Genomic DNA, 13,238 nt, shown 5'->3' on the forward strand with positions numbered 1-13,238 from the left:
TTTAGTCCCAGTATAAATTCACAATTAAGTTGCTCTGACTCTTCAAATTGTATATCTTGATATATGAAAGCCTGTTCAGGATTACTCAGTCTCTCTTCTATTATTCCTTGTTCCACAATTTTATTCGTTTTTAAAAAGTCAATGTAAGGTTCTAATATGGCCTCTTCAGGGTGTGGATAACTTTCTTCAGCTACCACCGAAATCAACAGTTTTTTATCTGTAGTGGTTGAAAATATGGTGGCACAATGGTTAGACTGTAGTACTGCAGCTAATTCTGCTGATTGCTGGCTGCCATCAGTTTGGCAGTTCGAGTCTCACTGGCTCAAGGTTGACTCAGCCTTCCATCTTTCCGAGGTCGGTAAAATGAGGACCCAGATTGTTGGGTGGCAATATGCTGACTCTGTAAACCATTTAAAGAGGGCTGTAAAGCACTGTGAAGCGGTCTATAAGTCTAAGTGCTATTGCTATTGCTATCTACAGATAATAAACAAAAATGCTCTTCTATAAATAATTGTATTTTCATAATGTAAGAAATGGTAGGCACATTAGCAGTTAGGACTAAAATTTCTACCACTAAGTAATGTGGTCATAAAGCACAATGTCACTTGACCACTTTGCTTAATGACAACAATCCCACTCTTCCCACTGTTGTGTTAACCAAATTCCAGTAGTCAATAACCAAAGACCCACCCCAATTCAAGCAATTCAGGGTGCAGTCCTCTCACCTGAGCCCCGATACTTCCAAGATATGGGATTACCTCCCCTTCAACTCGCCCAAATGTCTATTCCATCCCAACTGTGCTCTTTTGGCTGTCCTGCACCCTACTTTGTGGGGTGGCAAGCAGCCCTAGAATTAAATGGCTCTGGGCTACTTTTCACACTGAACCTTGGGCTTCTTGGTGTGCCCCAGCCTCACCCAGCAGTGCAGAATGCCCCAGCCAGCTCACCCAGTCCTAACTGCAGTTGCCTTGCCACTATGTACTCTGAAGCTCCCGTGCTTTACCGCTCCAGCTGACCTTCACTATCTTCTTGTTCCTTCTGCTAACAATGCGTTTCTGCCCTGGCCCTTTGCAAGGCTATGCTGTCTCTATGAGACCATCTTTCCCATGCATGAACTGGAAAAAAAAGCCTTGTCTTCCAGCTGTTGCATCATGAAGGGCTGGGCTGGGCTGGGCTGCGCATGCTTGTAAGCAGTGGAAGCAGAAGGATGGCAGAGGTCTGCGAGGGTGCAGGGGCCATGGAGTGCAGAGAGCCAAAAGAGCATAGAAGGGTAGGAAAAAGGTAGGTGAGGAAGTTGAAGCATTCCTTGCAGTTGTAAATAAGGAGATGCCAAGCACCCTAATTTTGATCATGTGACCATGGGGGAACTGCAGTGGCTATAATTTCAGGGACTGGTCATAAAGTCCTTTGTTCAGCGCTGCTATAATTTCAAATGGATGCTGAACAAATGATTACTAAGTGAGAGCTACCTATAGTTTATTTCAGTGTGTGTGTGTATGTGTGTTTAATACAACCGTATAGAAAAGTTTGTGAGCGTGTTCTTTGCTAGCTAATTGCTTCTTCAAATAAAACAATACTTTATTTTGTTTGCATAGTTCCTATTCCATTTTGCACACTTATGTGGCTAATTTCTAAATTAATAAAAAAAAAGTGAATGATTATGCAGAACAGCATAAAACTGCAGATGACTGAACTGCAGATTTAAGGGCTTCGATGTATGAGAAGATTTTCAAGTCTTGTCAGGAGAAGATAAAATGTTTTACAGTGGTAAAAAACAATTAACTAGAATTGCCAGTAGAGGGAAGTTTTGCCAAAGTTTATAGCATGAACATAAAAAGTTGGAATGAAAGAAAACATATCAATTATCTGCACACACTGTTTTGTTTTAAAAAGAAACCAGTGCAATTTACAATGTTTTTACTGTACCACAGTGTTTTATTTTAATAAAAACCTCCTTGCTATCTTTTGTTCAGACAAAAAGAGGACTTTCTATAAATAATCAAAATTATATTTTGTTTCGTGATTTGAATTTAACTATGAAATTGTGAAATTGGNATATCAATTATCTGCACACACTGTTTTGTTTTAAAAAGAAACCAGTGCAATTTACAATGTTTTTACTGTACCACAGTGTTTTATTTTAATAAAAACCTCCTTGCTATCTTTTGTTCAGACAAAAAGAGGACTTTCTATAAATAATCAAAATTATATTTTGTTTCGTGATTTGAATTTAACTATGAAATTGTGAAATTGGAAGTTTCTAATAACACTTCTTTATTTAATACTTCATTAAATATGGCAAATAAAATTTAACGTAGATTACAGAAGTTTACATTTGTTTTTTTAATTGTTCCTGGAGAAAGAAATTATAGCACAGCATAGCAGCCTATTCCTAATAGCAAGTATTTTGATTGTTTATTTTTATTCATAAGTTAAGAGAGAAAAAAATCTATGAAATTTCTTGTCCTTAATTATTATTTCAAATATTTTGAAACAATTTGTTTTTATGATACTTTCACAACTAATGAATTAATTATATCAAATGCCTCATGGTGCAGACTCTGTGTCATCGGTTGCATGAATTTTAGGCCCAGACTTTTTCTGCAATTTCTGTATCTCATTTCAGCTTATAAGCCCTCAATTCTCCCATCCATTCGCAGTTACAAGATTCAGTTTGGGATTCAATCTGATGATCATAGACTGAATCAAAGGCTATCTACTTTAATTCAGATCTTGAAAACTGATACAAAGCACCTTTCATTGAGCAACATAAACTCATAAAGGTCAAGAAAGATTAGACCAATATAAGTCCTGTTTTATTGCCGTGGTTAGAAAAGATTATACTTATTTTACCCGCATCTTTGTGTGTTCCTTAATATATGAAGGTTTTGTTATGTAAAGAGTAAAATATCTACATTAGCAAGTTTTCCACCTAAAAATGAGGATTGAAAAAAAAAACGTAATGCAGTACAAAAGCAAGGTAATTTTATATTTCTCGATAATTCATTTTAATAGAAAATGAGAGAAAAGAGTATCCATGAAAAATTATAAGACCTCAGAATCCTTACTGGCACGAATTGGCTTTTTTTAGTATCAATACATGTTACATAGTACAGCTGTGTGAATCATTCATCATCCTGAAAGTTTGAAGCAGTTATTTTGAGGTTTTCCTGGATTATTTGCATATATTTATGCATGTACAAAAGTAACTTCCAGCAGGATCACTGCCAAAAAATTGATATGATCAAAGTGTCCTTTAAACAGTTATGCAAGCAAACTTTATATGAATTACTCATGTATAAATGGATTCTGAAAGGAACTTAGCTAAAAAATAAACATGAAAGTTACTGCTAAGTTATTTTAAATATTGGTTCTTAAATTTGTTTCCCTATGAGTTTAAAATAGCAACAAAAGCCATGGGAAACCTTCTTACGTATGTTATACTATTATTGTATTTTGTGCTACCAATTTATTCCCTCTATGCTATTATATATATATATATATATATATGTCTGCCACAATTACAAGACCATCAATGGATATGTAAAATGATATTAATGTTTAGATTTACATCTTCTCTTTATTTTGTATAATTCAAAGCAGTATACATAATGATCCTGCCTCATAATTTTTCCACGCTAACTCTTCTCAGAAAATGAGAGGCCTCAAAGTCACTCTGCTGGTTTTCATTCCTAAAGGGCAACTAGAATTCATGATCTGGTGTTTAGTCCAGCACCTTAACCATTACACCAAACTGCCTCTCATAATTATACTCTCTTGATTTTCAGTGATATGCGATGCCAAGTCTGAAAATAATGTCCCTTGTAGTAGGTGTGTGTGTGAGAGAGAGAGAGGGAGGGAGAGAGAGAGAGAGAGAGAGAGGGAGAGGGAGAGAGAGAGAGAGAGAAGTCAAAACAATAGTTTCTAGGTGCATTTGAGTAGATCAAGACCTAAAATTGTGGTAACTTCAATGAGGACAACAAATCTGAGATTAGTATTATGGCCCATGGACTAGAAGAACTATCATCCCAGTTCATAGATAGGCCCGTTCTGTGTTCAGAGAATAAGAAGCCTATTTCAGTAGTGAAATAATATGATACAAATGTTACATTTTATTAAATAATCTAATTTTCCTCGTTAAAACATGTTTAGCACAGGATAAAACAGCAATAGTGGCATTTTCAATGAGAAAAATTTAGGCATTAATCATTTCGCAGTTTGTGTCAGAACAGCAACCACATAGAGAAGACTTAAATGCTATTTGTAATATAAAACCAGAGATTGCTGGAGGCAAGGTATATAGAAGAATCAACATTTAGTAGAAATACTTTGTGACAAGAAATACAAAGCTACAGCGACAATAAAATTAACACCAAGTAAACCCTTTTATGGAAAATATTTCAGCGAAAAGTGCACATTCAAACACAGGATTGAACATGAGATTTGTTCCCATTTCCTAGATTTTTTAGGTAGGTAGAGTGGTATTAACAACACTGTGTGATTATTATGTCTTTTCTGGCTGAAGTTTCTGGAAAAAATAATACAGAAAATAGGCAAAGGCATTCAAAAGAGAATTTCACTTTACTAGCAGTTTTAGGATAACTAGATTGAAAGGAAGGAAAAATAGTCTACAAGGCAGTTAAAAGAGAAACCTTCCTAAAGCATGCAGTTTCCTCTTAAGTCATCACAAAGTAGCAATGCAAATAGAAGAAGTCCATAGAGAGAAAAGTGCACATGATATCCCTATTTTATGGTCACATTTAATACAGCAGACCTTGACTGCCAGATGTAGGATGCAAAAGTATTGATGACTACGGCATACGGTAGCAAAAAGCAAGTTTTGCAGCCTCTTCACTACCATTTATTTTTGCAGCTCATCTATGATAGCCCTTCTTAAGGGGACACTGCCATCTTTTTTCTGACTTGCATTATATACTGCAAGTCAACAGGTTACCATTTATTTAACGCAGTGTTTCTCAACCTTGACAATTTTAAGGCATGTGGACTTCAACTCCCAGAATTCCACAGCCAGCATTGCTGGCTGTGGAATTCTGGGAGTTGAAGTCCACATGCCTTAAAATTGTCAAGGTTGAGAAACACTGATTTAACCTGTTGGACAGCCTTCCCAAATGTGTCCAGCACTTAACTGTTTTATAGTCATTGGCCATTGTGGCTGATGATTATGGAAGATGTAGTCTAATACCAGTTTGGAGAAATGTGATGTATAGATCCAGTGATAAAAAAGTATGCACCAAGTAAAAATAATTTTATTGAGCTTTAGCAACAAAGGCTTTGTCCCATTAAATTGGAAGTATCAGACTTATGCTGCAAAAATCAAGGTGACCTTAGATGGCAGCAAAATGATGTAGTGATATTCCTAATCTTTTGCAGCTTCCTAAAGGCTGTACAGATTTACAAAGCCTGGAACTGGTAGCCCAGATTACATGCTAGCCATTGTAGCTGTAATCTGTGAAAATTATTGAAATATTTTAGGTCCCAGTTGGTGAAACTGGTGCCCAAATACTTTTAAATTTAAACATAATTGCCATCTGGTTATGGTGAGAACATCATTAAGATACTTAGAACAGTTTATGATTTTATATATTCAAACTGCTGTTTAAAGGATTAATTGGTACTGAAGCACAGCAGAGCATGACTGATTTATCTTGTATCTTCAACTTTAAAAAAGAAGTATTGTAAGGAATTAACAATCTGCATATTCAATAAATTACACTCTTAAGAGATCATCAATAGGAAATCACAACAGTTTAAGTGGCTTAAGGTTAGATTTGCCTGTTTCTTCAAAATGCCATATGAAGCCAGTGAAAGCTATAGTGGAAGTAAATCATACTGAAATGGAATAATTATCTCTTAAATGTAAAATGCAGTTACTTAAAGCAGGGGTCCCCAACTCCCGGTCCATGGACCAGTACCGGGCCGTGGCATGCCAGCAACCGGGCCCCACAAACAACAAAGTCCCATCCGCGAGATGCAGGCAGCACACAAAATCATGCACCCTCCAGTCTGCAGAAAAACCTCTCTCTATGGAACCGGTCCCTGGTGTCCAAAAGGTTTGGGACCTCTGACTTAAAGTTTACAATCAATGTAACCAAGTTATACTCGACATGAATTGTTTCCTACTTAATTCTGTTTTTCAATCTTAACTTCAAAATTTGAGGGAAGAAATGGTAAAGATATTTACCTCTGTCAGTCACGAGTTGTATTGGCAACCATCCTAAGTAAACCTTTAGATTCTTATGACAATCTGTAAATGAGAGTAACTGGAAGTTTTGGTAGTACTGTTCATTTTCAAGGATGGATATTTCATATTTGTGTCACATAAATTTTCTAAATAAATAAATATTCCTTTCTGACTAACATACAATAAATTTGGCTAACAAGAAATTCCTTAAAGCTATTTACCCTGTCTTTATTCTCCAACTTCCAACACCTTATCATCCTCACCCTGTTTTTTTTTTTTCCACTTTCCAGAGATTTTGAAGGAATATACTAAGCCAGATGTAGAATGCTTGGAGTTGTTTGCTCGGAATTTGCAACCTGGATGGACCAGTTGGGGCAATGAAGTCCTTAAATTCCAGCACTTGGACTACTTCACTGTTTTACAGGATAATGATGACTAGCAAACCATAATTACTTTTGGCGGATTTTTATTTCTGGGTTCTGAATTTCACCTTTGCTAACCCTAACTCTACATTGTGAGATATAGTGTAAATGGTTTTCAAGAGCAGCTCTACATTGCTCAAATGTCAAAAAATAACAAGGATGGAACTTGTTATTCCATGCTTAGGTTGTGGAGGTCTTTTCTAACAATAATTAGAGGTGAAGGTACCAGCTGTATGATATCTACAGTAGAACCCTTCCTGGAACAGCCAATCCAATGCCTCAAATCTGTCAGTCAGTGTGGTGTTTTGCCTCCTATTCCCATAATCCTCCCAGGAAAGTTCTGGATCATACCTGCACATCCAGCCTCTGGCTCTTTGAAAGATTGGCTGCCATTGTGGAAAAACTCTTTATTTTATTTAAATGTTACATATTGCTTATTTATAACTTCTAGTTCTGTCATTAGAAGTTTTACATTTTTATGTTTTGATGCTGCACATTCCTATTTGACAAAAGGGTTAAAATTTAACTACATAATGTTTAGCATTTTCTGGCTTAGAAATAATGGCTTTAGAAATGTAATTAAAGCTTCTCATAATATTCCATTGAAAACAATATTTTGAGAAGTTTCGTTAATTAGTTCTGCGGGGTTTTGGTCAGGATTAATTTCAGTTGGATTCAGTCCCATGTCTATGCTAAAGTTAGTTCTTTTCCTCTCAATTCTTCAATACAATTTTAGTAAATATGTGATTTTTAATATTAGATCTTCTTAAAAATATGTTTCATACTGTGGTTATTACAATAATTAAATTATATTTTTCATCAGTAACTGTAAGACTTCTTTTCTCATCTGCATGTTTATATGTGCAAGAGTGAAGGAAAAAATTAACCGGTATTTAAAAGAAAAGAAAATAAATTTATGTTTATAAAATAAATGTTTTTTGTTTTGAGACCAACAAAGCTAAAACAATAACTGGTTTGTGTGTGTGTGTCTTTTTAAAAATGGTAGGATGTAAATCCCAACAGAAGGAAATAATATATCAGTATTTCTTTTACAACACAATCTTCTGCTTAATTCCATTGAAATAATAGTTACTCAATTAAAAGAGCTTGATTTTCTGTCAAGAGATAAAATATTACATCTCTAATCTTCACATATACAGCCATGTTCTTTGATCATGCAGTATTCACAGATACAACTGATTTTACAGTCTTTATCTCTATTAAAATCTTGGAAAGTTCTTGGATCAATGTATAGTAGGAAAGGTGCTCTCTTTCCAGGACAGTATGCTAAGAGTTGTCTTTGGGTTCTATTGGGGCACAACTTGGATTTTGATTTTGAAGGAGATAAGTACTTAAAGCTTTGGAACATTTTTACTTTAAAAGTAGGTCCTGCAGGAGAAATACACTTCATTGCTTGAGATGATGAATATTTTGGATTACAAGTCTTTGATTGATGAACAATTTTTATTATAAAGACCACCTACAAAAAATGAAATGGATGTCCCATACTCAGCTTTAAATGGTAAAAATCCATCTCTAACACATGTCCCCAAAGTCTTCAGTTTGACATACTACCAAGAAAATATGGATGAAGAGCAGAAAGAAATTATCTCCATGTTAAAATCAACACAAGAGACTATTGCTTTAGCTCATGATGAGATTAGAAATAACACAAAGGAGATAAAAAAACAATTTTCTAATCTAAATTTACAAACCCAGAACATGACCACAAGGAAGGAACTAGCAACCCAGAAAATAGAAGGAAAACTAGAGGAAGCAGATCCAAAGATTGAGGACCTAAAGGAAGGAACTAACCAACAGATTCAGACAACTGAAGAACTAGAAGACAGAGCGATAATATTGGAAATGGAAAAGACATCTTACCAATCAAGAATTCAGGACATATTTGAGGAAAAGGAAGAAGAAATGATGGAATGAAAGATAGAGCTCTTAGGAGAACTGTGTGGAATTGGAGAAGGAGGGAGGCTGTTTAATGAATATCAATGGGTTCGTTCTTCCAAAAATACTTCAACCAAATGGTCTTTCTTATTCCAAACAATATACACAAAGACAGAGGAAAAATTACTTGATGATTCAAATGCATTGACTTGGAAAGTTAGTTGGCAAAGGAAGAAAGTTAAGAGTAAGCCTGAAGAAAATAGAGGTTTTGATCCATTAGATGGGATATTATATTATTAACTAGATGTTTGAGTATGGAGAATAGATAATTGCTAGAAATAGAAGTACTATAACTAGAAAGATAAGATTTATAATTAGAATATTAGATTTTGGTATGAGAAGGGAAACAGGAAAATGCTAAGAAGTTTGAATAAGGGAAGCTTTTGATTACCCAAATATAACTTACTTTGAAATTATAAACAATAGAGACATTTTGAACATTCATGAGAAATTAAAATTAAAAAAAAGCGAAAACAGGATACTGATTGACATGTGGATATTAAGTGCAAATGCAATTAAGATATGTTTTGGTTAGAAAACTTATCTAAAACTGACATTGATATGAGAAAAATGTAACAAAGATGTTGATATTCAATTGTATATTAATAACAATAAGAATGGTATTTGCCTAGTGTGGGAAAACAGGTACTACCGGAAGAAGAGAGGAAACATTTGACTGTATAATATTGGATCTAGACTGAAGAAGTTAATATATACCACTGAATTACTAATGGACCCAGACAACACATTGTCTATTAAGTATTTGATTGTAAAACTAGAAAATTAATGAAATATAAAAAAAGTAGGAATAAAATACTTAATTGGAAGTAATCATGAGGAGAAGTTAGACTAGTTTTTTAAATCCATTAATATTGTTGAAGGAAAAGTCTTCCTCCTGGTTCATCCAAGCCGGAGATAAATAAACAACATAGAAAGAAAGAAAGAAGGTTGCAGTTTATTGAAGAGCCAGATAACAAGATGGTTCTTGCAGGAAAGAGGAGAGAAAAAAAGGCTGAGCACATGTGGGAAGTAGGTTTTTATACCCTCTCTAGCCTTTTGTTTGAAGTGGTTTCCTGTTCCTGTTTTAGGCTTTGTATTTCCTGTGTCCTGTATTCTGACCTGAGTCTGGGTGTGCCCTTCTGGTATTCTTGGTGGTGGTGGGTTAATCCTATTATATCCCAAGGGTTATATCCTGCTTCCCTGGTGATGGGACTAATGGCTCCTAGAGTTTGGATGGGGTATGCAGATTTTAGGTGTCTTTGTCTTCTTGATCTCCTAGCTGGGGCCTTTCTGATGGTTTACATCTGCATTTGTACAGAGCTGGCTTCTGCTTGGGACAGATAGACTTGGGGGCAGGGTTGGTTTCTGCTTTTAAAATTCTTTTGAGGAAATATATTTTTCTGCCCTTTTAATATTTCCTTTTCTGGGGAGCTGACTTCCCTCAATATGTAATTTTTATTTTTTATTTATTTTTTAAATTTATTTGCAGCCCATCTCACTGTGGGGCTACTGTAAGCGGCTTAAAACAGTAAAAACAGAAAAATGAAGTGTAAACATAACAATAGCAAAATAATGAAACAATAAAATAATGAGATAATGATAATACAGTAATGTGACATTAAAAGATGGGCAGAGAAAGCATGGAATGCGGGGGGGGGGGGGAGGTGGGGTTTTCTATCAATCTAGTAGCCACTTCCTGTGTGGAATTCCCCATTAGATTTCAATGATTTTTCTTGACTTCATATTGGATTTGGTCTTGTAGTTCACAGCAGTGACAATACCTTCAACTTAAGCATACTTTGATGATTCAGTATGAGCCAGATGCTTGGGGTACTTGAGTTGTTTTCTAATTTAATGAGGTAAAATAAGGACCCAGATTGTTGGGGGCAAGATGCTGACATTTGTAAACCGCTCAGAGAATGTTATAAAGCATTGTTCATAAGTTGAAGTGCTATTGCTATTATTCTTTGTTACATATGTCCCAAGATGCAGCCAAGAGTAAAAAAAAATGTTCCAACACTTTAAAGTGAACAATTTAAGAAAGCAAGATGTGTTGCAATTGTCTGATATTAAGGACAAATTACTTTTTTTAATGTATTCTAAATTCACGCTTAGTTTATCTTAGTGAATGTTAATTAAAAAAATTTCTTTTAATGAAAGTGAAGGATTGAACTTGATCTGAAAATGTCAAATTAGCATTTGACCTTTTCTTATTTTTATAGTCCTATAAGCAAAAACATAGTTGGTAATGTTTCCTGAGATTTTTTTTTTAAAAATAGATAAATTCAAAGAGGTGAATGATTCAGTTAAACGTGTACAGAAATCTGGCAAGCTCTAGAGGAAACCCAGTATGAGAAACTTAAATTGGATGTAGACAAGAATACCTGTGGATTAGATATTTTCATTCAGATTCCTCACCTACAGTCTAACTCAACATAATGATAAAAATCAAAATTCAATTGGAAGAGGAAGACTCAAAAACTGCTATAATTAGTTATGATAAAATATTGATTTTTAAATGTTCATTATCATGTAAAACATACTTAAAATTTCTATATATCAAACATATGGAAGATGTGATGGATATTTAAAGAAGATGCATGTTGCAGAGAACGCCTCTTCTAATTCAGATGTACAAGATTTGTGTAGTCTGTAATTTAGGGGACTCTATGCAGGTTTTCCCACAATCTGACATTGCCAGCTCATGCACTTCGATGGAGAAATGAAATGTCTACCGAAGATATAGATAGAATATTAATGAATCTTGCCTTCCCCATAAATACTCTTAGCAAAGTGTGAAATTATTGTTATGGTTCATTGCACAGTCAGATGGAGGTTTAGACTGGATTTTTGTTCACCTATCGTGTCTTTCCTAAGGACCTGGGATAGGCAGATCTTGATGTTTGACATTATTAAATTATCATCACAGGATGAAAGTTGTACTGAGCAAAGCTGCCTTCTACAATTGATTGATGGTGATTTTGTCAATTCCGATAGTGTTCAAGTGGTGCTCCAGTTGTACCTAAGGTGTTGTACCTAAGGTGCTTATTACTATTGGTACTATTTTTGCTTCCTTTTACCACAGACATTCTTATGTGGCAGGTGTCTGTTTGAATTCTAAAGTCTAGACCCATGGTGGCGAACCTATGGCACGCGTGCCACAGGTGACACGCAGCGCCCTCTCTGTGGGCACACACGCGCCCTCACCCCAGTCCTAGGCCTTCAGCTGGGTTTCATAAAACCTTTTCGCTTTAGGCCTCTGCCGCCGTGTGCAAAAAAAAAAAAGGTTCAATCAATCAATCAATTTCAACTTCTCGTGGGAAAAAAAAAGATCTCACAAAGTTGGAATTGATTGATTGAACTTTTTAGTCCTACCCAGTCTGCCATTACCACCGTAGCCATGCCCACCCAATGGGCCATGTCCACCCAATTGGCCACACCCAGCCAATGGGCCACGCCCACCCAGCACCCGACGATACATAAGTGGTTTTGGGTTGCAGTTTGGGCACTCGGTCTCTAAAAGGTTCGCCATCACTGTGCTAGAACAATGTAGCTTCTTAATTTTTTTATTATTTTTTTTCTATTTTTTGATCCCACCAGTTCTTGCTTGCAGGCAAATGGTATTGCAGATCTTACAATGCCCCATTGTTGCTGTTGTTTGTCATGCTGTTGTTTGTAGTCAGTCTGGGCAGTTCTCTTGCAACTACTAAGTGGTTGACTGTTTCTTCGGCTTCTTTTCACAAGTAGCACTTGCTGTCTGTTGGTATCTTCTAAGTTTGACTTTGTATGCATTTGTTTTTAAGGTTTGGTCTTCTGCAGCCAGAATTAGCCCCTTTGTCTTTTTCTTCAACTTTCCTGTTCTTAGACATTGCCAGGTCTTGCTATCTGCTTTGCCTGCTATTTTTTTTAATGTACTGACTATATTTTGTTTTCCCGTGTTATATATATATATTTCTATTCTTCATTGTATTACCTTCATGATATAATACCTTCAGTGCATCTTCTTCACTATCATTCAGATAGTCTTCCAATGCTTCTTTTTCTTTTCCAATTGTCTGGTGTGCTTGCAACATTCCAGGCCCACCCATGCTCCTTGGTAAATAGTCTTTCAACATTGCTGTGTGGATGAAGGGGATGATTCATTGTCATTATTTTTTGGTCTTCCTACTCAGGACTTCTAGTTCAGTTTGAGTCCAGTCCACTGTTCCAGCTGTGTATGTAATGTAATGACTGGAATTGTACAGGTGTTAATTGCCTTGATGGTACTTCCTTCACTGAGTTTGGACTTTTAAGATCCTCTTCACTCTTCCAACCTTCATCTCGATTTCATTGTGATTGATGTTTGCCTGAAGGATGCCTAGCAATTTCTAGTGGTTGTATTTATCCAGACTCTTGATGTTATTTCCATAGGGCAGAAGTCCCCAACCTTTTGGGCTTCAGGGACCAGTTCCATGGAGAGAGGTTTTTCTGCAGACTGGAGAGTGCGTGGTTTTGTGTGCTGCCTGCATCCCGCAGATGGAGCTTTGCTTGTTTCTGTGGGCCAGTTGCTGGCATGCTGCGGACCAGTACTGGTCCACAGACCGGGAATTGGGGACCCCTGCCATAGGGCATTTTGATTCCTTCAATTTTCACTATTTTCTCCTTTTGATGAGTGT

The 13,238-nt window shown here is 35.9% G+C and overlaps 1 protein-coding gene across 1 annotated transcript in view; it reads left to right on the forward strand.

Moving 5' to 3' along the window:
- METTL4 (methyltransferase like 4) overlaps positions 1-7,518 on the forward strand; it is a 21,417-nt gene extending 13,899 nt beyond the window's left edge. Inside the window, exon 9 of the mRNA XM_015813467.1 lies at positions 6,493-7,518. Within this exon, the coding sequence (XP_015668953.1) occupies positions 6,493-6,641 (149 nt within the window). The 3' untranslated portion in view covers positions 6,642-7,518. The remainder of the gene's footprint in view (positions 1-6,492) is intronic.
- Positions 7,519-13,238: the final 5,720 nt, after the last annotated feature.

This window comes from Protobothrops mucrosquamatus, unplaced genomic scaffold, assembly GCF_001527695.2.
Source record: "Protobothrops mucrosquamatus isolate PMUCROS unplaced genomic scaffold, P.Mucros_1.0 scaffold158, whole genome shotgun sequence".
Taxonomy (NCBI): Eukaryota; Metazoa; Chordata; class Lepidosauria; order Squamata; family Viperidae; genus Protobothrops; species Protobothrops mucrosquamatus.